A 27,614-nucleotide genomic window follows, 5' to 3' on the forward strand; every position below is an offset into this window, starting at 1 on the left:
TTGAATTTGTTATACACTTGAGACAGTTGATCCGAATGAAGGAAACATGTCAATTGTTACCAGAAATGTAAATTTAATTACTCAATGGTAACTGGATCTTCCAGCCTCGTCTTATATCTAAAACACTTTCTGACTATTGCTAGCCCTCTGAGCAAACCCTATGCAAAACTTTCTGTATCTGAATGAAACTTCTGCATTACCTCAGATCTATAGTGCTGATGGCTCCAAATGGAACCATCCTATGATGTCGTTCTGTATGTGCCTTCCCAGCAGTCCCCAAGGACAGAACATAGTGAACACTTCTCTATTGGCCAAATGTTACACATACACTCCAGAGCTTTCCTAGTGGACCTGCTTGTATGGGATGAAAACACATGCCCAGGAGATCAACCCTATCCAAACGGACATAGATACAAGTGGACTGTACTCCAACTGGCTTACTTAGCTCTTCATTGTAGCGTGCAACACGAAGTCTTACTTTTCTACATAACTGCTGTCATGCATGGATGTGAACTGAGGTGTGGAAAGAACAAAAAAGAATAATGGGAGGAGAGCTATGAAAAATGTTAGGGAAAGGCAGAGAGGAAAAACAGGACTGAGTCTGCACTGTCTCACATCATTAGACTAGCATTGGGTACCCAGTTCCAAATCTTTCACTGGCAGTTTGAGTCCCAGGGAAGAGGTTCCCAAGGGGTCGATCATGTTCTTGTAACGTTCCCCACGGTGTTGAGCTAAGAACGGCCCCCAGTCCGGCTGTGGCGAGCACACCAACTTCAGCCTCTGCAAAGAAGCCAAAGACACACATGGTTACAGCAGCAAGGCACCTTCCCCGACACTACAAGCCAAGAGGCCCGCTACCAAGAAAGGCAATGAGAAAGATCAACCCTCATTAATTAAGTGGTCTAGAAATGTTAAAGAGGAGAAGCAGCTTAGTTCGTTTGAAATTACTTATAATTTCAAACAGAAAGCAATACCACAACTGTTCTGTGTTTGTCTTGCACAAGATTAATACAGGATGAAGGTCCCGGATTTTAATTACACAAATTTCCCCTTCCAATGAAGAGAATGCTCACGCTTTTCTCTCCTTTGCCAAACACAGGGTGTAAAAGACATGTGCCCAATTACTTGTGTTCTGGAGTCTCAGCAGTGAGTTGCTACATCAAAATAATTGGATTTTTATTTAGCATATTTCCAGAACGTATATAAATGACCAGAGAAGAAATTCTCAATCTGAAAGATCCAAAGCCAAAAGAAAGCAGATTTTAATTATCTATTGACAAAAATACATGCTTCTGACTTAGTTCAACAGTGTGGGTTCTTAGCACGAGAGCTAAAAATAGTGGGGATGGCTCTGCCCCTCAACTGAAATCCTTACGGAAAACATAATTTGACTAGAACATTTTCTAGAAAAAAGGAAAGAAAACATATTTCCAACTATGTAAGAGGGAACAATTATGTTTACAATCTATTAAAGTGAAGCTGCTGCTTACAGCTATTAGTTTAATCTCCCCTTAATCATCAGTTTGCAACCTTTGTGTCCCAAATCAAGCATAATAAATGTATACAGCCAGATCGTCAGATTAGAGTCTCGGACAACAGTAGCAGAGGCTACTGCAGGTTCTGTTCGGAGGGAAAGAGATTTCTGAGTCAGCTCCTGGGGAGGTTTTCCCGGCGTGGGACAGAAGCATTGCTGGAGGGATCTGGGCCACAGTTACTTCACCTCAAGAGAAGAACTGGAGGATGCACTGAGTGAAAGAAAAGGTGCTTCGCTTCTGCTTACCACCTCTGTCACATCCTTGGTCCAGTGAAAATAAAGCCACCTCTCTGTCAAGTATACCATTGTGCTGGGCACTTCCTCAGGGGCTCATTCCCACCCTGCTTCCTCTCTCTCAAGCTTTTCCCTTTTCGTCATCTGGCTACCCACAGATATTTTTCTCTCTTATGTATAGAAGGCATTCTTTTCATCTCTGTGTAGCAAACTGCTTCTCAAATTTAAGTGTACATCAGAATCAGCTGGAGGGTCACCAAGCTTCACGAGGGTCCTACTTCCTCAAGATTCAGGGTCAGTGCAACTGCCTGGAGTCTAAAAACCGACATTTACAATAAGCTGCCAGGTAGGAACCAAACCCTAGGTAGCCCTTGTCCCATCCAGCATGTCATTCTCTGCACCTTCCAGAGACAGGCTGGGCCAATCAATTCCTTTCGCACTTAAGCAAGGGACTTCTCATAAACAGATGCCTGCCAAGTCTTCTACAGTGGCTCCAGAAGTGGCAGTCCCCTTCTTATTCCTCAGAAGTGAAATTTGGGGTCCTGTGCATTCAAAATGGTGCCAGCCAGGGATGGATTGACTAACACAAATCTCACTTTACACCGACAATACTTTGGCACTCAGCCATCCCTAACACAGGATTACACAACAAAAGGAGAGAATGACTTAAAACCTAATGGTAAAAAAGAGACAAGTCTAGGATAGAAAGGGATTTTGAAAAATAAAGTAAATCTAATGTGTGGTTTAAAACCAAACACTGTGCTTGAACTGTTTATGAGGGGAGAGGATGAAAAAAGCCCAGGAACAAGAAGATGCTGATCATTTGTTCTCAAGAACTGTCACTGCACTGAGGAACAGCACAATAATAGCCCAGCCTGCAGACTGGCTGAGCCCCTCCATTAGAGAAACAATACCTAATAAAAATGGGTTTAATAGAAACAGTGACAATTGTAATCACTTAATCACCAAGTCTCCCTCTCGAATAAGTTTACTGAATATTTTGTTTTTTAATGCACACAGCTTTTAGGGGCTCTCCCTCAGGAGAGGATGGCAGGGAAAGGAGCTGATGGAATTACCTCAATAAATCTGCCAGGAGCCAGATGCATTTTTATCACAAACATAATCGGAATCCAGATAACAGAACAGGCGAGCATGAGCCATCCGAGCACCATGGACCAGTTTGGGTAACGGTAAGAGCCATAGGTCATGGGTTCCCACTGGTAAAAGCTGAAGCAGAGGATGAACTGGGAAGAAGAAATAAACAGGTGAGTTAGTATATGAAGGGAATTATTTCACTCAATAGGCATGTACTGAAACTGTATTAGGAGGTGGCTGCTTTTCTATCTATTCTACCGTTTACACTCATGTTGGCCTCAAAAGAAATTTTTCCAGATGAAGACACTTAATTGCAAAGATGATGCATACTTAGTTGCTGATCCTGCATGTTAGCCCACAGGACCTGAGCCAAGGAGCACAGGTGTGTATGCGTGCAGACAGGCTGAGAAGGAATGTGATAGAATAATAACCAAGTGATGAATGGGTGGTTGATGGGAGCATGTTTGAAAGGGACCGTATGCATTTTCCATGGTGGATGACCAATATTTTTTTTCCTGAGATAGAAAGCTGTTGTATTTCTATATTTTCATTTTGTAACAACGAATCCGTTCTGCTTTCTTCTTGAATGGGGAATGGCCCACATCCAGGAATTGCGTCTGCCGCTGGCTGAATGAAGGCCAGAGTGGTCCCCAAGCTATGACTGAGCCAGAAGCTTCGTCTTACACTTAGCTGTGGGACAGAGAGAGGACGCACAACCCCCAAACCTCTACTGACTCAAGGTGGATCAGCATCATGAGCAAGCATGAGCCAGGAGCCCAGAGACCAGTAGGTTGATCTTAGCTTCACAATTACTTTCCATGTCAGAATTAAATGCTATAAAACAGATAGATTCACATCCTGTAAACAACGCTGGCTTTATGGGAACAATGGCTTTGCTTTGACTCAGAAGTCTACCCTCACGGTTACTGTTCTGTGTATTTCTTGTCACTGCATACTTTCGCTGGCAATGACCATGAGAACTTCCCTGAAGACTTGGCCCCTGAAGCTAAAGAGAAACAAGGGTTTGCTGACAATGAATGCACCTGAAAAGATGGCATAAAGGTTCTCTCTGTCCCATCCAAGCCCTCGAGGGGCATTTCAATGAGGAAATTGTATGGCTCCCTGGATTCCTCCTGTCTGGGACAGTATTAGCTTAGAATAATTTACACCCCTGCATCCTTTTCCCTCTCCACCTCTTATATCTTATGATAAGCTAGAAAATAACTGCCAAAAAATGGAGGGAATTGTGTCAGGAAAGAGAAGATACAGAAATGGTGTTAGAAAAGCGTGAAGCACTATGCAAATGCAAAGTGTCTATATTATTGCTACTGCAAAGCCCAGGCTGCCTGGCCCAGTGGTGATTTCAATGCAACAATAATTCAATATATTGGCTCAAAGCAATATAAACCTGAGGACAACAGTTGAAGAAAAAAAACTACTCCCATGCTAAGAGAGGTCTACTGTGGGTCCCCTTTTAAATATTTGCCCCTAGAGTTATCAGCCTTATTAACCAGTCTATTGGAAGTATAGTCTAATGTAATTATGGCAGGCGGCTCCATTTCATTTACCATATAAATAGCAATACATCTGCTTATGTGTGTGCATAACTCAGTAACGTGATCTGACTATGTATACAGTAATTGCATGGAGAATATTTATAGTTCTATAAATCCACACAGGCACATATAAAAATGATTGATTTTGTTTTAGGGGCTCTGAAGTAATTTAAATCCGTAATTTTAGCCTACTCCAGCGCATCACAAAAATCCATTTTACAGATGGACAAATGGCAAAAAAAGTAAGTGTTGGACTTGGTCCTTTCGTGTCCATTTCTAATTGCACAAATAATCTTATCAACCTCCTGGTGCCGCTTGTCCTCTGCCATAAATTTCCCTCCTTCAGGTCAGCCTTGGTCAAATCCTCTCAGGACACTAGAGATGATCATTTAGCCAGCAAGGCGGGCCCACCCTCACCTTTTGTGACACCGTGACACCAATGGTTGGCCATGATGATGGAACCTGCCAGTGTTGATTGTCCCTAGCTGCCAAACAATTACGAAAGGGAACGTGGTTCAAGATGCGTTCTACAACTTCCCCCCAACTATCTGATGTAATTATATGAGGCAAATCAATTCAGCAGAGTCAAGATATCTCAAAAAGCACAGCACTGCCTTGAATTCCTCTTCCTTTAACTTTTGCTCAGAAACAAGTTTTATACTAATTTAACCCCAAATGGTCCAAATTCCCCGTGATGATATAAGCTCTGCGTTGTCAAAATGTATTAGAACAAGGGTCTGAAGCCTAGACAGCCCGGATTCAACTTTCGGCCTTGCCACCTGCACCTTGGGCCAGTTGTTTCTCTTCTGCAAGCCTCAGTGCACACATCTGTAAAGTGGGGAGGGTGAAGAATCACCCACCAGGCAGAGTCATTAGCCTGAGAGCATACTAGTGCTTCTGGTCAATATGCTGATGGGCCCTGTAACTGAATAAAATCTTTTCACACTGAATCTCTTCTAGGGATACAAAGGGAGGATCCAGAATGGATTCCAGGTTTGCTTTTAGCCAAGCACAAGTGATGTATAGTGGTAACCGGGGAGATGACGAGGTGAGACAGACAGGAACCACCCCAGGCCACACCGCCTGCTAAAAGAGCATTCTCTTTCCACCAACTGAGCAAATACAAATTCTTCATACACATTTCAGCCCTGGGTGGGCCTCCCTTGGTGGCTAAATTAGCATTTCTGAGGGCCAAGCCCATGAGAGAGTTTTATCCTGGCAGACGTGACAAAGGGAAATTTATAGCAGGAGGCTGAAAGCCTATCTTCATGCTTTTCAACGCGCATGCCCCCAGTCTAGGGAGACTTCACACAAACTGCAGCTTTTATAAAATTAGGGATACAGCTGCTATTATCAATGCAAAGGCATATCAATGTAGAGTGGTTTATCTGTCTAACCCTCTAGCTGCTCAAAAAGAAACTGATGTATTTTGATTAAAATGAGCTCTGCGACAGTTTTTTTAAAACAGGAAGAGAATATAGTTTTATTTGAAATTATACTCTCACCCTGTCTTGCCGAATCTGGCCCGCCTTAATGAAAACGTTGATCTGGTTTCTAGCTCCACCTACTGGATTTACATGGAATTGGAGTTACCTTCCTCCAAGATTGGCAACAGGATACCAAGAGGAAGGCAAGATCTTCACCAATTATGGTGCTTACAGAGGAAGAAGCATAAAGCTGGCAGTTTGTGGCATGATGAAAAAACGAACACTATATAAATGCAATTCCTTGTATAAATTTACTGACATGTGACAGATTCTGATTTTTAAGATGAACATCGAATTATCTTAAAATGCCATCATCACATTTGAGGATGACAAGATAATCCTCAAAACAACTGAAAGTGGACAATAAATGTCTAATTAATACAAAAACATAGTTGTTGAGCCACTGGACTGAGTAGCAGGTAAAAAAGAGCATGAGCTCTAGAATCAGACTGCCTGAGTTCAAAGCCAGGTTGTTGCTAGTCACAATGGTGCATGAGGCAAATCACACACCTCTGGGCTTCAGTTTCTGCATCTGTAAAATGGAAACAGTTACAATGGCAACAGCTGCTGTGAAGGGGCTATGTGGTTACATGTAGAAAACACTTTGAACAAGGCCTCCAATGTGGTCAGCATGTAGCAAACATTTGCAACAATTTATACCCATTTTCAGCATGGGAGGCAGACAGACAAAATGGAAATTTCTACAGGGGTGTTCCTAAGACCTGTGTGTGAGTCCCAGTGCTGCCTCTGGCCAGCTAGACACCTTTCTGCAAAGCATCTTACTTCCCTGAAACTGTCTCCTCATTTCAAAGGCAAGAATAACATCCATCCCACCGACCTCCCCAGCTCACATACAGCTCACAGCACAAGCTGTATTCAAATACAAGGTGCTGTTTGCATGAAAAAAAGGATCCTCTTCTTACTGTCAGAATGGTCGGCGTTACAAACGCCCAGCAGACTTTCCAGAAAATGTTGGGCTGGAATCCAATCATCATCTCTATGTCTTCACAGAATCTTTGCAAGCCTAAAAACAGACAAGCAGAGTATGAGATGTAGTAGCAGGAGGGTGAGGTGAGGTCAGAGGGCAGGCACTAAAACTCCTCATTCAAGCACCACTGGCCAGGGATGGCCCCAGCTTGATGTCAATTTGACCCTTATTATGCAGGAACCCATCAGACAAATGACTTGCTGCCAGGAAGAGTAGGAAAAATTGAACATTTAAATAGATGTTAACTACGCTGGGCAGTGAGGTTCAGGAATGTCAGCCCAGGCTGACATCTAAAAAGCTTGGTTCCAGCCAGACCCTGTGTCTGAATCTGCTGCAGCCTGGCATATTCATAATAAACATGGTTATCTTCTGACATGGCCTCATGTGCTTAGAGACAACCTGGAAAGCCAGGTAAGACAGAGGTCAACAGAAGAGAGTATTACAGAATCTTTGTGACATTAAGCGAGAGCCACTGTGCATTGATGTCTTCCAAAGACACTCTTCTGTGAGTCCAATTATCTCCACCCTGTGTAAGATGATAATAGCAGGCAAAAGGCAACACACATTCCAACTGTTCATGGCCCACTTTGTTGGAACTCAAAAGATTATGGTCTTCGGGCCTGGCGCCGTGGCCTAGTGGCTAAAGTCCTCGCCTTGAACGTCCCGGGATCCCATATGGGCACCGGTTCTAATCCCGGCAGCTCCACTTCCCATCCAGCTCCCTGCCTGTGGCCTGGGAAAGCAGTCGAGGACAGCCCAATGCCTTGGGATGCTGCACCCGCGTGGGAGACCCGGAAGAGGTTCCTGGTTCCTGGCTTCGGATTGGCACAGCACGGGCCATTGCAGTCACTTGGGGGGTGAATCATCAGACGGAAGATCTTCCTCTCTGTCTCTCCTTCTCTCTGTATATCTGACTTTGTAATAAAAAATAAATAAATCTTAAAAAAAAAAGATTATGGTCTTCATGGATACTCATCTATGTCACTAATGTGAAATACAGAGAAGTGACTTGTGCTGCGTAGCTGCCATCCCTCCACTCACCTTGTGCGGGGAGATTTTTAAACCACTTCTTTATGGGAAAAGCTGTTGAGGACTGTTTGGGAGTCAGGCATTTTTTTGTATTCCTTCCTGAACTTATCAGAAGTGTGGCCTTCTCAGAATGGTGGGATATCGATCCCTAAACCCAAGTTCCTTTGTAGTCAGCAGTTCAGACTTAAACACAGACTCAGCCGAAATTCTCATCATTCTTGCAAATCCTCAAGTCAATAATTTATGTGAAAAATAGGACCCTGACAGTTCAGGGGGAACTGAGGCATGTCAAGGGAGGGACCCTGACGGTCCAGGGAGAACTGAGGCATGTTAAGGGAGGGACCCTGATGGTCCGGGGGAACTGAGGCAAGTCATGCGAGGGACCCTGATGGTCCAGGGGGAACTGAGGCATGTCTAGGAAAGCTGCCACTCCTATGACAATTTCTCTTTCAGAGAATGCTCTTCCACACATCCTGGGGCCTTCTTTCTGCACCTTTGCCTCCTGCTTCTCCCATTCTCGGGCTTTTCCAGCTCCTTGGATTTCTGGTTCCTTTGCCCTTTTTCCAGAAGGAGCAAGTGCATTCACATTCACTGGGTGCTCCTCTTCTGCCTTCATTTGCCATCTCTGCCCTTCCTGCCATCACCTCCCTGTCTGTCCCTCCGGTTCCAGATGCCTTCTCCTTTCATTTCCCCCATCGGATCCATTTCTCTCTCTCCTGGTCCTGGGTTGTCAGTGCCTGCTTTCTACCACGTGGAAGAAAGGAAGAGGAATGCAGGGTGAAACATACCAAAACATAACAGGCTAGTTGTTTTGCATAAACAAGAAACCTAGAGATTTCTAGTATCAGGATCAATACTATTGCCAAGCTATTCTTCTTCTCCAAGCCAACCACAAGATGTGATAGTATCTATCTAGTCTAGGGGCACAGATGTGATAGGACTCAAGATCAGATCTGATGAAGAAATGAAGAGGCTCTAAGTGCAAAAAAAGGATCATAGTAAAAGTGCCAGCCTTTCCCCGGGAGGACAACGAGCTGCACCTCATGGTTCAAGGGAAGGATTGGAAGATGGGTGCTGTTTGCAATAGAAGATAGCCTGAATCAGATGACCAGTACTGGGTGTGAGAACGAAAACACCTGAGCTGCAGGACCAGTTCAGGCTCTGCACCGTCATCTCCCTCCCTGCACCTTACACCAGGTCTAAGAGCACAGCTTAAACAGGCTCCAGGTCCTATCGCAGTGCTGTGTATTTTGCCAGCTTGCAGGCTGGCCTTGCAGATGCAGCTCAGAGTCACAAAGTGGGGGCCTCCCGCTCATTGTATGAGTTCTCCAGGCTCTCCAGCTCCTGGCCTCGTCCAGCTCTCACCGAGTGCCAGCTCAACCATGTCCTGGCTCTCCTCCAAGTCACAAAGTTCCTAATCAAACCTTTGGCTTTTATTTAAATGAACTTCCTTTGCCCATTCTGTGCTTTCCAGTGATCCAAATCCATCTTGTATTAAATGCCTAATTCTGGCTGAGTAAGATTCAGAGGCTGGCATTCCTTTGCGAAGCCTTGAGCATACGCAAGAGACATGCTTACTTCATGACTTTAAGCCTGAAGAAGTAAGACAGCAAGAATGAGGCCCCAAACAGGATCTGTACATCTGCGTCTCAAAGATTAGTCCAAATAAGTAGGAAAACAAAAAGGAAAGGAAAGAAATAAATGGTGAGCTTGTAGTTACACTACTAGACTCAACAAACAGAGCTGAGTTTCAGAAATTGGCCTGCAACAACTACATGTAGTCAACAGGAAATGAACTTGAAATTCAAGGACTTGCATCTACGTACAGCCAGCTGATCCTGGACCACAACTCGCTTCAACTAATCAATTACTTCTCTCGGGGAACTTCATGCTTGTTGCCTTTACAAACCATACATTTGCCCTTGCTCTGGATACAGTCTTTATACAGGCTGTTCTCCTGCCTGTGTGTTCAGGGCTTGCTTGCCGGCAGGTAAGCTGTACAGGAGCATGGCATCCTGTGCTCAGAGGAGCACTCCACCAGGTTTAACTCTCCTCCCACCACCAGGTTGAAATTCTTACCCTTTTTTAACAAGGCACTCAACATCTGCATTTTGTGTTACATCATACAATGTGTATCTCCATTCCTGTATGTACCTATTTACAAGTAAATGACCAAGCTATTCTTGCAGAGTCCAATTGCAGGCCTGTCCCTGACAGCCAAACCCCTCTGTGGATACTTACATTTTCTTGTTTTTGATTGGCAATCAACTCATCTCAATAATCCCTAAATCTTAGCGTCTATCTCTTTCACCCATTTTTATCTTTGAGATGCCACCTTCTCAAGAATCTCCTGACTAACCAGGCCCTTCTTATCTCTAAGCTGCAAAAGGACTCACAGCCAGGAATGTGCGGCTTAGCACTGACTTTGTTCTCAATGTTAAAGGGTATTTGCCCATGCTTGGTAGCTACTTGACAGGCCTGTGGATGTAGGAAAACAATCCCACTGTTTCCACATCCCGGTAAGTGGTGTTTGGTTCACACTAGCAACGGCTTACACAAAATGGAATATGCCTGTCTTCAGTTCTTGCTTCCTGTCCTCCTGGCTGAACTCAGCAAAGATTTTTTTCTTAAAGAAAATAAATTTAAAAAAATCAAACAAGACAAACACAAATTCGCCCCTGAGAATTCTACAAATTCAAGCTTATTTTTTTTCTCCAGGAGCATACAGGAAATAAAGTAAGCACTTAGTACCTGTCCATTTGGTTTCACATGTTCACCTGTATGTGTTACAAGGGTCTCCAAAAAGTTCATAGAAAATATGTACTCTGGGGTTGGTACTGTGGGATAGTAACTAATGCTGCAGCCTGTGGTATCAGCATCCCATATGGGCACTGGTTTCAGTTCCAGCTGCTCCACTTCTGATCTAGCTCCCTGCTAATACAACCCGGGAAAATAGCAGAGCATGGACCAGATTCTTGGATCTCTGCTTCCACATGGAAAATCCAGAAGTTTCTTTCTCCTAGCTTCAGACTGGTTCAAATTTGGCCATTGTGGCTGTTTGGTGAGTGAACCAGCAGATGATCTCTCTGTTCCTTTCTCTCTCTCTCTCTCTCTCTCTCTTTTTCTAACTCTGCCGTGAAAAAAAAAAAAAACAGAAAGCAGAAAATGTATACTGTGAAAAACTGCACAGAACTTAACTTGCTTGCTACCAAAACATATTTCTTTTTTAATTCCATTTTCCACAGATTCTTTAGTGTACCTCCATAGCAATGGCCTATAGTTTCTCAGTTTTATTGGTTAATGAACTGGGAAACTCTAGACCTGGTGGTGGAGGGAAGTTAAAATGGAGCTTAGGCAGAGGGGTTTTAGAGAAAAAAATAAGCCTGAATAGACAGACTCCTGAGAGACTTTTTTGTTTTGCTTTGTACTTGAACTTGCCAAGTTCAGCCAACAGGGTGACAAGAACTGAAGACAGGCATCAAGCAAAGCCATTGCCTGCTGTGTGCCTGACAGTCCTCCCAAGGACAATGAGATTGACTGGGGAGTGGACGGTGAAACAAGAAACTGCATGAAGTGGAACACAGCAAGCTCTCATGACGTAAGAACTTGGGGAAATGTGCAACATGATGCCACGCAGCTAACCAACAGGGGATTATAGTGGTGACTGTACAATCTCATCTCCCCAGCCAGAAGATTCCTCTAGTGGCTCTAAGGGAAAGGAAAATTACTTTTTCAAAGTGAGTCTACCCTGGAAAAAAATCTATTAAAGAACTATCTCCTGCACTACCATTGGTGATTTATATTTTTAAACTGGATGCCTTGGTAGGCTTCTGCCAGTTCGGGTGGGCTCCTGGGGGGCTGGAGCTGTGGGCTTGCAGGGGACCTGGGGAGTGGTGCTGACAGATGCATGCAGGGACCTGGTGGCTTGTGTCCAGGCAGACAGAGCGAGTCTGGGGATTCCCTCACATGCTCCATCCCAGGCGGAATGGGGGCAGAGTGGCAAGAGCCCTAGGTTTGCATACTGGTGTGGCGCGCTGGTGAGCTAACTAGGTTTAGGGAATCGTGAACATGTCTGGTCTACCCAAGAATAGGGTGTGGGGCATGCCAGGCTGCAACCTCCACCAATTCACACAAAGGCAGAGACAAACAGGGCAGACTATGCTGGATAAGGGCCTAGCACCCACTGCCACATGTGAGATCTGGGTCTGGGAGCAGGCCTGGTGGGGGAAACTAGCAGAACTCCCCTGGTGGGCCATCGCTCCCACTGGTGAGCATCTGATCCAGCCCTAGGCATTGGTCAGGCCAGTCAGGGCATCTCCACTTGTCAGCAACTGTGTGGGTTGGAGTGCTCATGAGAGTCAGAGTTGGGATAAGACAGGCTGGGCTAGGTCTCAGCACCCACTGAACAATGCAGGAGCTCAGTCTGGGGATGGACTCAGCTTCAGCACCCAATACAGACAGCTGGAATGGGTGTGCGTCAGTCAGGTAAGGCTGCTGTGCCTGTCAGCACATGAGGTGGGCCAAGTAAGGCTGGGCCAAGAACTCACGGTGTGCATAAGATCTCCCACTGGGAGGTGACCTGATAGAGGAGTTTGAGGAACTGCTCTGTCAAGATGCAGTCCTTGCAGGTGAGCACAACAATCAAAATTGGGAGCAGTCCAGACCAGACCAGGTTACAGTATTCGCTGACCCACTGGCAGATCTGAGAACCAGAAGGGGCTGGGCTGCAACACCAGCCAGTTCACATTAGGGCCAGGATTGGAGACAGTCCAAGCTAGGCCAGGCTACTGCACCCACCAGCAGATCCCAAGGTGAGGCGGGTCAAGCCAGACTGAGCTGCAGCACCCACTACCACACATAAGACCCGAGGTGGGAGTGGGCAGTAGTGGGAGAGCCAGGACTCCCCTGTTAGGCCACTGTTCCCACTGGTGAGCATGAGAACTGGGACTAGGGGCAGACAAGGCTGGACAAGGCTACAATAGCTGTTGGCCTGCATGTGAGCTGGGTTAGGGGAAGAGCCATGCTGGACTAAGCGACCATATCCACTGGTGCACACATGAGCCAAAGTAAGTGCAGACTGGTCAGGCTTTGCTAGCAAGCTTTGTTAGCAAGTGCGGGGAATGGAGGTAAATGCTGTCAATCTAGACTGAAGAACCACCTGGAAAGTTCAAGATCCAGGGCTGGGATTGGGCCTCTGTAGCCCATTAGGGTGCCTCTCTGATGGGCTACAGCTCCTTCTTGTGAGCATGAGAACCAGGGTTTAGGGCAGTAGTACCCACCAACATAAATGTGGGCTGGTTAGTGGGGTTGGTTGGGTTGAACTAGGCTACAGTGTATACAAAAGTTGAATGGGATACAGGACAGACTGGACAAGTCTGCTGCGCACACACTTGCATGTGCAGGAACCAGGACTGGGGAAAAGCCTGGCGGGGATTATTGGAGATTGTTCTGACTGGGCTGCTGTTCCCACTGGTGCACATGAGGACCGAGCATGTGGTAGGCAGGATTGGGCAGGGCCATCAGACACTATTGGTTTATGTAGCAGATAGGGCTGGAGTCAACTATCTCAGATTCTGGAGGCTGGTCCAACACTAACACTTAGGAGACAAAACTTAATGGGCAGTCTTAGGAAAAGGAGAACAGCCCAAGTAGTGAAGCACTCAAAATTTATTTTCCTTCAAAACAGAGAGCTCTGCTATCAGACTTACATGGAGAAGTGATAAGGAGAAGCAATTTAACTTCAAAAAGTAGAATGTTAAAAGGTTTCTGTTTTAATGATCTTTTAGACCACAGCACACAGGACTGTTTTTACCAGGAACCATATCTTTTGTGGCAATTAGCAGTCAGAATAGAGGTAACAGGAGGTGAATGACAGGACTATCTGCATTTGAGCCAGTGTGGAACTGAAGCCCATTTCTTACATGGCACCAAGTCTGTCTGTTGATCTCAGCTCCAGGGGAGCCCACCAGGGGCTGTTTTTTTCCTTAGAGGCTGGTCCTTGCCTCTCCTGGAAAGGACTTTGGTATCTGGGCAGAAAGTAAAGATTTGTCATGGAGGATTTCACTGGATTCCAGCCATTCTCTGCTGAGGTACAAAGTACTTTGAAGCCTCACTCTAACTCTGTCATCAGATCTTCAATCGCAACATCACGGTAAGGTTCTGGCTGTTCTTATCAACCAACAGTGGTGGCAGCTTGGTCTCTGATCTCTACAGGGAAGCTGGCATGCCAGCCGATTGCTCTTGCCAGGAACTAAACTCTAACTCTCACAGGAATGTGATCTCCAGTCTGATACAAATACAAATTGCTCTTCCACGAACACTCACAGATGACAATGATATTTTGCTACTTCTGGGTACTCAAGATTGACACAGGCGCTTTCCTCTTTTTACAGCATGATTCCTGCCCACACCTTTGCTTTAATGAAGTCTCCAGGAAAGCAAGACGCCATTGTGAATCTGCTGAAAGACTAACAATTACTCTGACGTTAAGACATTCACATCACGGACTCCTGGCAGTCAGGGTGGCCTTTGCTGGACTGCCAGTTTAATGAGCAGATCTCTGAGACTCCTGATCTTGGCCTGGACCTCCTTCTGCATTCCATAAAGTGCATCTGTCCCTCTTTTATTACAAATTCCAAGGAATATTCTGCATTTCCTTTTAGCACACAGCATGTTCCTATCTCTTTTGGATATTAAGTTCAGTTAGATCATCTGAACCGGAAATTCTAATTTTCCTGATAGCTACTATGTTGGTCTTATCTCTAGTACACAATCCTTAGTTTCAGGACAGTTCTGAGCACGCATCAAAGAAGTTGGTGGTGCCTTAAATCCAACAGAGTATCCTTTGTGCTTGGTCAACAGGTAGACTAGGGTTCAGGAGATGACCTGGTGAAACCTCACGACAAGCCTCTCTGCACAATGGGAAACGATGACACCAAACAATGTCACTATTCCAGGTGTACTTGGTAATGGCCCCACTAACTTACAGGAAGATTAACCTATAAGGGAACTGGAAGTTTACTATTGAGAAAATATAAATTCACATATTACATCTCAGGACTCCTAGTGGTAATAACAGTTCCTAATCATCTGAGCTAAGTGATCTTTGTTTTCACTACAGCACCCAAAGAGCAGGTGCAAAGGAACCCCTCACCTAAGGTAAAATGGAAAGACCAAGAAGTCATTTCCCACCTAGGACGTAGCTCTCCTCCTGTCTTCACCTAGTGATTGTCCACAGACAACTAACTGTTCCCAAGACAGATCCAAACCAAATATGTGCCACAGTCCTATGATTTTTTCATATTTACCACCAGCTTTGTGTTCCTGTATTAAATCTTGATCACAAAAGGCCCGAAGCAAGCTTGGAAGCCAAAGTGCTATTCTCTTGTCCTTCCTAAACAGCTGCAGTTAAATTCTCTCATTGTCTCATCAAAATAGAAAATCTGCATGCCATGACAATGTTATTACCTGAAAGTTCTACCTTACCCATAAGCACAAAGACTCACTTACCGTACACATAGGAGATTCCCACAAGCTCGAAAATAGCAATGATGACAAGGGCATAGGAGGCAGCATAGGTGTCCACAAGCTGAAACATGTAAATTCCACCCTAACAAGAGGGAGAAACAACCAGCAGCATATGAGCCCTCAATGCTTAACAAGTACAGAGGTGAACCTGAGTGGGCAGAATGACTGTCAGCTCTACGACACAACAGGCTAGCTGTGCAGGACAGCAATGAGTTGCACTTCAAAACAGCTAGTGGAAAGGATTCTGAAAGTTCCAACATAAGGAAATAAATGTTTGAAGTGGATATGCCAATTGCCCTTATCTGATCATTACATATTAGATATGTGTGCCTGTGTATGTTATTCTGCACCACATGAATTTGCTTTATATATCAATTAAATATCTTTTTAAACAGGAGAAATAATAAATCAGCCCTAACAAAAGCTCTAGAGTTAAGTTCCATCTTCCCACTATAAACAGCCGATCTTCCCCCACGTTAACAGGAAGTCAAAGGGTCTTCCATGCTGTCAACAACAGTTACCGAAACCTGGTCCTCTCCATGGAAGCAAAGCAGTCTTTGCTTGACTCTGAACTAATCAATAGGACAAGCACCAAAAAAGCGATTTAACATCTTACTCTTCAAAGGCAAAAGTCAACATCAGATTGCTCCATTTCACTCTAAAGAATTGATGATCATTTCCACCCATGAGTTTGCATTTAATTGACCTTTATATAATCTTTAGGTAATTTCTGGGCATTTCTCATGCATCCCCCCAGGTATTTCTTCCACATTTTTTAAGTCCCTGCATGAAAGAGGAGACTTAGAGGATAACACTTTCCAATCCTTCATCTTACAGTGGTGTCTAGCCCAAGGTCACAGAGAAAATAAGTAGTTGCTTGCTCAAGGTCATCAAGAAAGCCATACATACATATTGAATGAGTGAATACTCAGTTTTCCAAATCACTTAGGACTAGAAAGCATTCAAGTGTCCACAGACTCCTAAATGACAAATTATCAGCTGAAAATTTTCTGGTCAGTTAATTTGTACTTTAACATTTTCCAAATTCTTAAAGTAGGACACAGCTGTCTTGTTGGCTCAAGAAGATAACATCTCAATTATGAAGATGCTAGAAGCATCTTCTAGCAGCCAAGTTTACCAATTTCCCTGTGGTCAAAATCTCTAATGAACTGGTGCCACTCACATGGAAACAGTAATGATTTGTGTACGCTATGAGGTCTGAGGGCTAAGGGTAAAGGACAGACAGTCATAACCTCCTACCTACCTGTCCCCACTTACACTTGTGCCCAAAAGGCAGCTTACCTGTGTGATCATTGGAAATCCCATGATGAAGAAGCAAATGCAACAGCCCAGAGTAAAGACCGGCTTGTGTGTGCGTAGGTACTTGGGGAACTCATCTGAGATGGAGGTCACTATGGTCTCAATGGTGGCAAACTGAAATGGTGTCAGGAAATGGACAGCTAAATCAAAGGATCACACCCTGAAGGTCCCACAAAGCCCTTTGCATGCACCATTAGAGGGAGCTCTATTAGTATTCGACTTTGCAGTTAGGGTGCCATTGCTGAAGTGGGGCTACCCAGCCTTCCCTGGTGTGGACACCAGGCTGTGAGCATGAGAAACTGTGTTTCCAGTTCCCAGAGACTGCACTCACAGCCTTCCACTAAGACATTTTAAGCTTTATTTTTGTATTCATGACATGTAAATTCCTCCCTTCCACTTTACCTCACATTTGATCTACTTCAGAGAAACCTTTCTTTACACCCAACAACTAAACTCTGAGTACCTGTCAACATGATTTGTAGTAGTCTGTCTCCACAGCAATTTCCCTAAAATTGACTTTATATTATTCTCCCTTATTCAGCCCCAAAGATTTTGTTCTGCAGAAAAAAAAAATGACATCAAGGCAGAAAGTACCAAACCATGGCACAAAGAACAAATGGAAGGAAGACAGAGCATGGCCCCTCTACACCATCTCATGGGCACCCAGAAATACAAGACTATCCCTATCCCTAGCAGTGGCACTCATCATTCCTCTACCACTCTGGGAAAAAGTTCAGTTAGCTCTAAGCTCAAGCTGGACCCAAGACTCAAGGTAGGAAGTCTTCAGAGGAAGCCTGGGATAGCGATTGATGGGGAAGGGACTCACCATAGTGTCAAGTCCAAGAGTGAGGAGCATCAGGAAAAAGATGATGGCCCAGAATGGAGAGAGGGGCAGCCTGGTTAAGGCCTCTGGGTAAACCACAAATGCAATGCCTGGCCCTGGAAGGAATGAGAAATGTGATTACAGGCAAGTTCAGCTCAAGGCCTTTCACAGAGCCCACAGAGCCTGCACTCCACTGAGCTATCACATATTTTGTGTTGCTTCCATTGTTTGCTACCCATCCCCACCCGTTTCCCCAATTAGATCTTAAGCTCTGTGAAGGGAAAAAACAGAAGAATCAGGTCTACACCTGGAGGAACTCAGATGAAAGGTTCAAAACTTGTGTGGCAGCCAACTCTGTGCCAACTCGACTCATCCTGTGCCAATACCACAAGAAGCCCCCTTTTTATATTGGAGGAAGAGTAGTTCTCACCCAGAGTTAACTCTGGTCCCCAGGGAGAGTTGGACCTGCCTGGAGACACTGTGATTTGCACAAGGCAGGGGAGAATAGAGGCAGATAGTTGCTGGTATTTAGTGAGTAGAACCCAGGGTCACTACCAAACATCCCACAATGCCCAGGACAACCTCTCAAGAGCAAAGGATGATCAGAAAGTCAACAGTGTGGAAGTTGAGAACCTCTGCTCTATAGAACAAGGTCAGAATGGCATTATTCCTCCCCCTTCTTAATCATGTTTCCTCTATTCAGTTCTCCAGGAGAAGCCAGTCACATTAAACATGAATCTATTAAACACTTTTTGGGTCTTGCCCTAGGCAATCATACGGCTGACTCAATGCTCTGATAATCATCTGGGGAAGAAAGAGCAAAGCACAGTGTGGTGTTAAAAGGGTTTAATCCATTAAAGTAAAACAGATCCAGCCCAATCCAGACTTCATTACCTACCAACTGTGTAACCCTAGATGAGCTGTTTAACCTCTATAAGCCTCAATGCTGCCCATCTGTGCAATGGCGATAACACCATACCTTATTCTCTGGTTATGAGGAAGACAGGAGAAAATATGGGTGAAAAAAAACTGTCCTGTGCCTCACACATCATCAACACAGCTGTTACTTGAGTGGGTATGGAAGTTAGAGGTCTGATTCGGGTTCTCTTAAGGTATACCACATGTTTTCTTAGTGGGAACTTCGGAGCTCCAGATGTCTGCTATGATGAAGCCCTGTCAGCCATTCTAACCTGTCTAATGGCCTCACTGGGAAGATTACTGTGACTAAAGGTGGTTAAAGACATGGTGATTGTGAATTTTCTTGTAAGTAGAAAACTAAATGGTAATGGGCAGAGACAAGTAAATGCAGGCACAGGAGTAATCCACAGCTGGTGCACGTGCAGAAACTAGAAATCTCAGCACCTGGAGTTTCATAACTCAAGCATAACAGCACTTAAAAAAATATATCAGGCTGTTAGTTCCTATTGTTGTCTAGGGCCTTAAGGTATTTAAAAGATAGCGTCCGGAATACTTAAGATGGTCCCGCTTTCGCATTTATTGTACAGGGTGTAGACAACCTCTGAAGGTTCCCTGTGTGAGCCATAAAAGGAAAAGTCTGTGCTAAACTACAGTTCAGATTGGTCTCCAATGCAGAACAACATGGAAGCCAATTCAGTGCTCTGGCCAGAGTGGGGCCAATAAAGCCAACAAAAGGTCTGGCATGCCTGATATCAGAGAACTTCAGCAGCTTACATTAACTGCAATCAATACTCCAGGCTTTTTTTTTTTTTGCATTTTTAGAGAAGGAAAATAATTTCAAAATATTTTTCCTGCTTTAATTTCAGCCACCTCCTTAAAGTACCCTGGTGACAAGTAATCACCTGGAAGTTTTTCTGGTTAGTTAATTCGTACTTCAAACACTTTCCCCATTTTTAAAGTAGGACACACTCTCTAAAGTACCCTGGTGACATTACATTATAGCTGACTGTGCCTCAGCCAAGGCGGCCCACGAAACGAATCATCAGTGAATAACATACTTGAATATTAAAAAGCATAGATGGCTGTCTGACAAAGGCCAACTCCTGGCTCTCTTCTCTCCCACTGGGAAGCAGCACAGTCTGCAGCTGGAAAGCAGGCCCCATTCCCTCCTGAGGTTGTTTCCCACTAGCTGTGGAACCACAAATAAGTCACTCCTTCTCTCTGGTAAACCTGAGTTTCCTTATCCTTACAATGGGATAGTGATAGTAATTACTTTCCTACTATGAGAATTAAATATGCCAGTACAAGCAAGGGGCGTAGAGCCACACCTGGATCTAACAGGCACTCCATAAATGCACACCATCATCACCACTTCCCTGAGAGGTGAACAGAACTCTGCCTGTTCAGCACCTTGGACAGGCCCCTCAGCGTGCCCAAAGTGAGGTCCGCCTCTCTGCTGGAGTACCACTGAAGACCCCACAGGGGCTTGCATCAGTGCAGGCCCCACATCACAGATGGGGTGGCCACTCTGCTGAGATACCTATCACAAATGGGAGTTCTCTGAGGATACAACACTGGAATTCTTGTGTTTTGGGGATGAATAGTTGAGAACCAGGTTGGAGGAAGGTAGGAGGGAGGTGAGCCTTGAAGGAAAATGTCTATTTTTCTTGGGTGTCTATAACTTTAGTGGTCAAGGGAACCAAGACAGTACTTCCTAGTGGCCTGGATCACTGAGTTATCAACCTGTATCTTGGAGCTCTAAATAAAATGTGTACATTTGTGTTAACATAGCCTGGTCTAACTTGCTCTTACCTACATTAGCAAAGCATCTTTTCCAAGAAGTCATCATCTATACCAATGTCTTCAAGCCTTTTTCCTATGCTGTCTTCTGTCAGTTCTATGAGTTCCAGTCTTAAATTTAGGTTTTTCATCTATTTAGAGTTGATTTTTGCATATGGTGAGAGGTAGAGATCTAATTTCATTATTATACATATTTACAACCTGTTTCACTGGAACTATTTATTGATGAGACCATCCTTTCTCCAATGTATGCTCTTGGCACTTTTGTCTAAAATCAATTGACTGTAAATAAACAGATTAATTTTGGGGTCTTCCATTCTGTTCTGTTGATCAATGTACTGATTTTTACATCCGTACCATCTTGTTTTAATCACCACAGCTTTGTAAAAAGGGAAAGGAGGGGAGATGTAGATGGAAGGTTTCGTATTGCTATCTCACAATCTAAAACTGAAATAGAACTCTGAAGTAAAATATTTTTTACAAAAACAACTTTGTAGGGCTTTAAGCTGAGTTCTGAAAACGACTCAGTTCTCTCTATAAGCACAATACAGGTGCCTGGGAAGTGGCATTGAAGATGAGTCCACTGGAAGCTGCATTTCTGTAGTAGATCCCTAAGAACACCTCACCCTCCCTAAGCCTGCTGTGAAAACAGAAAACAAGTGACCTCACTTCCAATCCCACCCTCAGCCCCTAAAAACTCTCATATGGCTAAGAGTTGGGATAATAATTCCAATAGAAATGCTTCCCCAGAAGGGAATGGTTAACTACATAGAATTGTTATAGATCGTTAACTATAAAAACTCTCTGACTAAAGATCAATCTTTAAGGACCCAGCATGGTAGCCTCATGACTAAAGTCCTCGCCTTAAAAGTGCCAAGATCCCATATGGGTGCCAGTTACAATCCTGGTGGCCCCGCTTTTCATCCAGCTCCCTGCTTGTGGCCTGGGAAAGCAGTTGAGGATGGCCCAAAGCCTTGAGACCCTGCACCCATGTGGGAGACCTGAAGGGAGTTCAGGCTCCTGGCTTCAGATTGGCGCAGCTCTGGCCATTGCAGCTGCTTGGGGAGTGAATCAATGTACAGACAATCTTCCTCTCTGTCTCTCCTCCTCTTTGCATATCTAACTTTCCAATAAAAAAAGATTAATCTTTAACTACCAACATTGGATCATCAAAAATGTACTGTATGTCTGGGGTGGGCATTTGACATAGCAGATACCAACTGGGATACCCACATGTCATACCAGAGTATATGGTCCAAGTCCTGCTCTACATCTTATTCCAAATCCCTGATAATATATGCCCTGAGGGACAGAAGATGTTAGCCCCTGTGACTAAAGGGGAAACCTGGATTGAACTTTCAGCTTCTGGCTTGGGCCTGGCCCAGCTTTGGATGCTTTGAGCATTAGGGAAGTAAACCCTGTCTCCATTTCAAAATTTCTATCTTTCTATGTGTGCATCTTTGCCTTCAAATAAAAATTTTTTTTAATTAATGTACTAAATGGAGGAGTTGGGGCTGGGATCTAAAGCAACCCTGTTAGTTATTTAAAACAGAGTTCTAGTTACACATTATTATGCGCAACTAATTCCCGCAGCCTGGTTCTTTACAGTGAGCTGAAAACACCAGACACAACGAGGTATTATTCCAGCAGGAGGTTTATTCCAGCATGGCAGGAACCGGATGGCAGTGGTGGGGAGGCGAGGAGGAAGGGGAGGAAGGGGGTGGGGGGAAGGCTGGAAGCAGAAGAGAGAGAGCTGCACCTGAGGGCCTTTTTGTCACTCAGGTGAGCCTGCAAGGTGTGGGGGCGGGGATTGGGAGGGATTGAGGGCAGGCCCCAGGGGATTGGTGCCTGAGACTGTCACATGTAATTGCCTAAGAATGATTGGAGCTTTTAATTGATCGGGATGATACTCTGCTGGCTCTGTCTTCAGACCAGAGAGGGTATACCTAAGAAGCCGTTGAACTTGACTGGACAATAAGATGCTGGACTCTATGTTTGGTATATGGTTGCAATGGGGAAATCTCAACTGAACTTGAACTGTGGTTATGCAACAAGGTGGAGGAATCCACCATGGGGGGAGGGTTTGGGGAGGGGTGGGGAGAACCCAAGTACCTATGAAACTGTGTCACATAATACAATGTAATTAATGAATTAAAATAATAAATAATAAAAAAAGAAACTGTCACATAATACAATGTAATTAATGAATTAAAAATAATAAATAAAAAAAATAGCTAAAAAAAAGAATGATTGGTAAGTGGGCGGAGCTGGGGATGGGGCTGAAAGATTAGGGGTGGGATTCTCAGGTGAAATGCCTGATTGGTGAACGGCTAGACTGGCGCGAATTTCGTGAGCTGTGAGGAAAAGGAAATGGCATGGGGCCAGAGTGGGATATACAAATAACTCCTTACAAACCCTGACCCCAGATCTTGATCCTATATTCCAAAGAGATAGTGACCCTCCATCTGACAGAAAGAAATAAGACTCTGAAGCATATATAAGAACATACGTGAGGGGTGGGCCTTGTGGCACAGCAGGTTAAACCAGAGCTGGTATAAACCTTCATCCCATTTCAGTCTATCAGTTTGAGTCACTCTTACTCTGCTTCTAATCCAGTTTCCTGTTACTCTAGCCTGGGAGGTAGCAGGGGATGGCTTAGGAACTTGAACCCCAGTACCCACACTCGCATGGGAGACCCAAATGAGCTTCCCAGTACCTGGCTTTGGCCTGGCTCATCCCCTGCTGTTGTGAGCAGTTGAGGAGTGAACCATCAGATGAAAGGGGTGTGGGTGTGTGGGGGTGTGTGTATACACATATGCAAGCAGCACACACCTCTTTCAAGTACATAAAAAATAAACATTAATTTTTTAAAAAGAATGTATGTGAGTCCAGAGAAACAGGAATAGCTTTCCCCAGGGTCCTACAAGAACTCCTGGGTCAGGTTTCCTCCTCTATTGGAAAAGAGGACCAGCTCCCCCTGCCAAGATCAAGATTCACCCAACCAGTTAGAACCTGTGAGAAATCCTCTTCTGCTAAATCAGAGAAAGAGAAAGAAAAAAACACGGAATAAAGCAGCTTCGGAGAGAACCACAGGCGACTGCTTTCCACAACCAAATTTCAGTTTACATTTTAATACCATCTTCCCGAAGGCGTCTTCCTGGGGTTCTGAGCTTCATCTACTTCACCTGCTCTTCAGGGGTCCCTGTTCCTGGCTTCTTGGCCACTTATCGCTAACCCATTCCGGAATGTCACCAAAAAAAAAAAAGCAAATGCCTCCATTCTGGGGGAAAGTGGGGCAGAACCTGTGTGCTTCAGCCACTGACCTGGGAGGAATGAAGTTCCAGGAGAGCTGGCATGACTTGGACACCCCCAGGGACAAAGTCTTTTCGCTCTTTTTCCTTTGCTGCCTCCAAGGAGCTGAGAATTCTCAGCCAGTGAGAAATATTGTCGCTTAGCTCTGGGCCCCCAGTAATAGAATGCACGACTGCAGAACCAAACATCCCTCAGGGGTTCACGCTTTCTCCAGAGAGAGATAATTATACCTCTGGAACCTGCTGGCTCTTTAACTCTTTTGGGATCCTAGCAGCACAAGCTGCAGCAGTAATTAATTATCCCTGAGGAGATCAGCAGCCCACTAAGAGGTGACATTGGGGGGCTCAGTTCCCTCACACACTTACATGTGAGCCATATTCTAAGCTCCTTAAAGAAAGATAAACACCAGACAAGCCCCTCCCAGGTGCACTTCTGGATACCAAGGACCCACAGACATATCCCACAGAATCTGGCTAAGCTGACACACACTCAGGCATCCCAGAAATCTCAGGCTGGAGAATGAGATCATAAAGATAAGCCATGGTCACAATGTAGGTTCTCATTTATCAAAACCCATGGACACCCAAGCTGTCCATAGACGCAGGCTGAGTGAAAATCAAGAGTGCAGTAAACACCCTCAAATGTTTTTCCCAAGATGTGGATTAAATAAGATGAAAACGAAAGCCCTTTTAAACAAAATGCTAGTATTACAAGGATCTCTGAGTAGAACGCGAACATTTATTATTCCATATGCCTCCCCGCCCCCTTTCTACCCACTAGAGATAAAACTGCAGGTCAGCATTGCCAAGTAAGCAGAAGACCCTGAGCACATTTGACCTAACAATCAAGAAAGTGCTTTGTAAGAAAAAAGCTCTACTGAAATCAGTGCTAATTAAGTGTTAGTGCTTGGTTTCTACAAGGTCTTCAGTGAGGCCTGTCACACCCAGCTTGCTATGCCCATACCAGCTTCAAGGGCACCTTCAAGGGCAATGGTCTGCCTAGTAGATCCTCTAATCATACATAACATGGATAACAGGTCTAGACCTACTTGGGATAAAGCTGAATTCAGAGAAACAAGGAGAGATGAACAGAAGGAAGAAGTAAAGGGGACTTTAAAGAGCCCCTGTGTCTAGAGATGGCCAGTTCCAGTATTGCTGTGAGCTTCCTACTTGAGCCTGTCTGGGTTCCCTCTGTAAACGGGTGTCAGGACTCCACATCCCCTATCCTATTCAAGAGCGAATTTCCAGTGTGGCATAAACTAGGAATTCAGAAGATGAGACTGAGCCAGCTCACGACAGCAGGCTGACAACTGCCCCGTACCTTGGTCTGCCACGTTCTCAATGTTCACTTTGCGCTCGTTGGCCATGAAGCCAATAACGGAGAAGATGACAAAGCCAGCAAAAATGCTCGTGGCACTGTTGGTGCAGGTTACAATCAGAGTGTCCCTGAAAAGAAGAGACCAAGGTTTGCCATTAGCTGCACTGACAGCCATGTGGGTGCCCACATATATGATTATATATGGATGTGTATTTCCATCTCGTAACATGTGTCCACTCCTGCGGAGAAATGAGAAGTTCTAGCCGCAGGCTTCCCTGGGCTTTTAAAAAGCACCAAAAGGCTCAAAATTAGCTTTCCTAAATGTGCTGATTCAGAGCCACTGAGTCCAACTCTGGCACTACACACCATAGAAACAGGTCTCCTCTTACCCAGTATGTTCTGAAAGTTTGTGTTCCCAGCCTGCCCTGTACAGTCATTCAGGATTCAAAGGTAAGGTCGCAGCCTCCCCTTTTCATGACTGAGGGCACCCAATCTGTGTGCTTGTGAAGGCAGCCACCAAAAATCATACAAAAAGTCTTTCGTATCTGCTATCAGTGATCCCATTTCCACGGAGACCTATATGCACACATCTTCTGCTCCACTCTCTTCCACCCTCTTCCTCAACACACACCTGCCACACTCATTCTCAACTCTGACTGCTCTGCCAGCTGAAATATGGCCCAGTCTAGCCCTCCCCTTGAGGCCATCCCAGACATCTCAGGTCATAGCCAGCTGAAATCTCTTCCTCAGCTGCAAATGTTTGAGATTCTGGCCCTCAATGTTCTTATAATACTGGGTGAATAAAATGATTCTTGTGTGGCTACTATGGTCCCATTATCAATGCAAGCATGGCCCTCAGCTCACCATACCTGATTGTAGGGATTACTGTATGCATGGCCTGTCATGTATGAGCTATAGTAGCCCTGAAGATAGTCACTAGGTTGAATGCCTCTTCGTTCCAGGCGACTAGAGGTATTGAAGCCAAAGGACAACTCTTGCTCTCATGTAAGCAGCACCCACAATGGCTCTCAGCACCAGGCCTTAATCCCAGATAGGCAATGTGCAGGGCTTAGTTCTAGGTGAGCTTGGGTGCCAGAGGTCTCCACGGCCTTGCTGCTGTGTTAGCTGGCCTGATCTTTATCCCATATCCTTTCTTCAAGGTGAATATGTTTGTGTTCATGAAGATTATTGGGCCTTGTCAGTGTGACTGATAATGTGAACCCAGCCTTTGTACACTTCCTCACCAAGATTCTAAGGGATTAATGACAGGAACAAGTTTTGAAACATTCTGATTTGCCCTCTGTTCACAAAATATCTCACTTACCTTAATAACAATAACAAACTGATCTGCCACTGTTGAGTAATAAATGAACAAAGTATTTCTCTGGAGACTTTGCATATGTCATCTCCTAACTCTCACAAAATACCCTAATCTGCATGTTACAGATGAGAAAACAGAGACCCAAAACAATGAAACACCTTACTGATGTCTGCGTTTGAAGAAATAGTGAAGTCATGCTCAAATGCAAGGTGTTCTTTTTCCTACTCTGCCATTCCTATAGCCTGACTGCAGATAATACGTGTCAAGTAAGTAGATGACCACACTTCACTGGTAACTGCCATGCGACAGCATCCAAGGAGTAGGTGGCTTGCAAGTGACCATGAGAGGACTCAGCTTGCTGCACAGTGATCTCCAGAGAGTCTCAAGTCCCTCCTGGAAACAGTCCTGAACCAGTAGTATATGGTAGAAGCCAGAAGCTAGTGCTCAGGCCTTAACAGGTGACATCTCCTGGCCCAGGGCAAACCCCTTGTCTTCTTCCAAAGCATTGATATGGCCTCAGGTGTCTGATAATTCAATTCGTGGTTCTGTCCTCTGATGGCATGTCTGCTCACCAGTGACCTCTGGGTCATAGAGGTGCCTCTACATACCTGTAACAGTTGTTATGGAATTTGTTGTAAGAAGAAAGAGTGATCAGACCTCCCCAGGCAGCAGATAAAGAGAAGAAAATCTGCGTGGCCGCATCTTTCCATACCTGGGAGGAGAGAGAGTCAAGGTCACCACAGGAGACTGGTCCCAGGGCAGGGGAGTGTCACCTGCCCAACGCCTGCTATCTTCACAGTCATGGGCAAGTTGACTTTGGACGCCAACAGAAATCAGACTTATACTGAACATCCAGAACATCACCTGGAAGATTCCTTAATCCCCTCTCATCACAGGTGATGAACTTGATCGACTACATTCACATTTCTTGCTTATACTTCCCCATATATTAAACCGAACAAGCTGATTTAGTCCAAAGAAATATATGCAACAGCGAAATAGATTCATGGAAATAAAATAGAGGCCATTTTTAGCTGACATTCCTAAAGATCCAAAAACTACTACTAAAAACTGAAATTATATAAGTCAAGCAACCTTGACACTACAGCAGGGCAGATTTTTCAGTACCACATTTTTCTTTAACTTGACCAGCACCACATCAGGTTCTCTTAGGCAACTCCTTTTGACTGACTTTGCAAAACTTAAGGAAGCAACTGAGAATCTGATTTATAGGCTGGTATGATTTATATGGTGAATTTCCCATCCTCTTAACCAATGAATTATGCTTAGCATACGCAGAGAGACACTTCTAGAATGAGTCTGCTCCTGGCTCAACACTAAAGACAGTCACAC

The 27,614-nt window shown here is 44.7% G+C and overlaps 1 protein-coding gene across 1 annotated transcript in view; it reads right to left on the reverse strand.

Moving 5' to 3' along the window:
- Window positions 1–624: 624 nt before the first annotated feature.
- Window positions 625–27,614, reverse strand: part of SLC6A5 (solute carrier family 6 member 5) — a 52,508-nt gene continuing 25,518 nt past the window's right edge. Inside the window, exons 10-17 of the mRNA XM_004585450.3 lie at window positions 26,870–26,973; window positions 24,944–25,068; window positions 17,597–17,709; window positions 16,753–16,884; window positions 15,433–15,532; window positions 6,830–6,930; window positions 2,845–3,012; window positions 625–780 (exon numbers count right to left, since the gene is read on the reverse strand). Of these exons, the coding sequence (XP_004585507.2) occupies window positions 625–780; window positions 2,845–3,012; window positions 6,830–6,930; window positions 15,433–15,532; window positions 16,753–16,884; window positions 17,597–17,709; window positions 24,944–25,068; window positions 26,870–26,973 (999 nt within the window). The remainder of the gene's footprint in view (window positions 781–2,844; window positions 3,013–6,829; window positions 6,931–15,432; window positions 15,533–16,752; window positions 16,885–17,596; window positions 17,710–24,943; window positions 25,069–26,869; window positions 26,974–27,614) is intronic.

Source organism: Ochotona princeps, chromosome 4 (assembly GCF_030435755.1).
Source record: "Ochotona princeps isolate mOchPri1 chromosome 4, mOchPri1.hap1, whole genome shotgun sequence".
NCBI lineage: Eukaryota > Metazoa > Chordata > Mammalia > Lagomorpha > Ochotonidae > Ochotona > Ochotona princeps.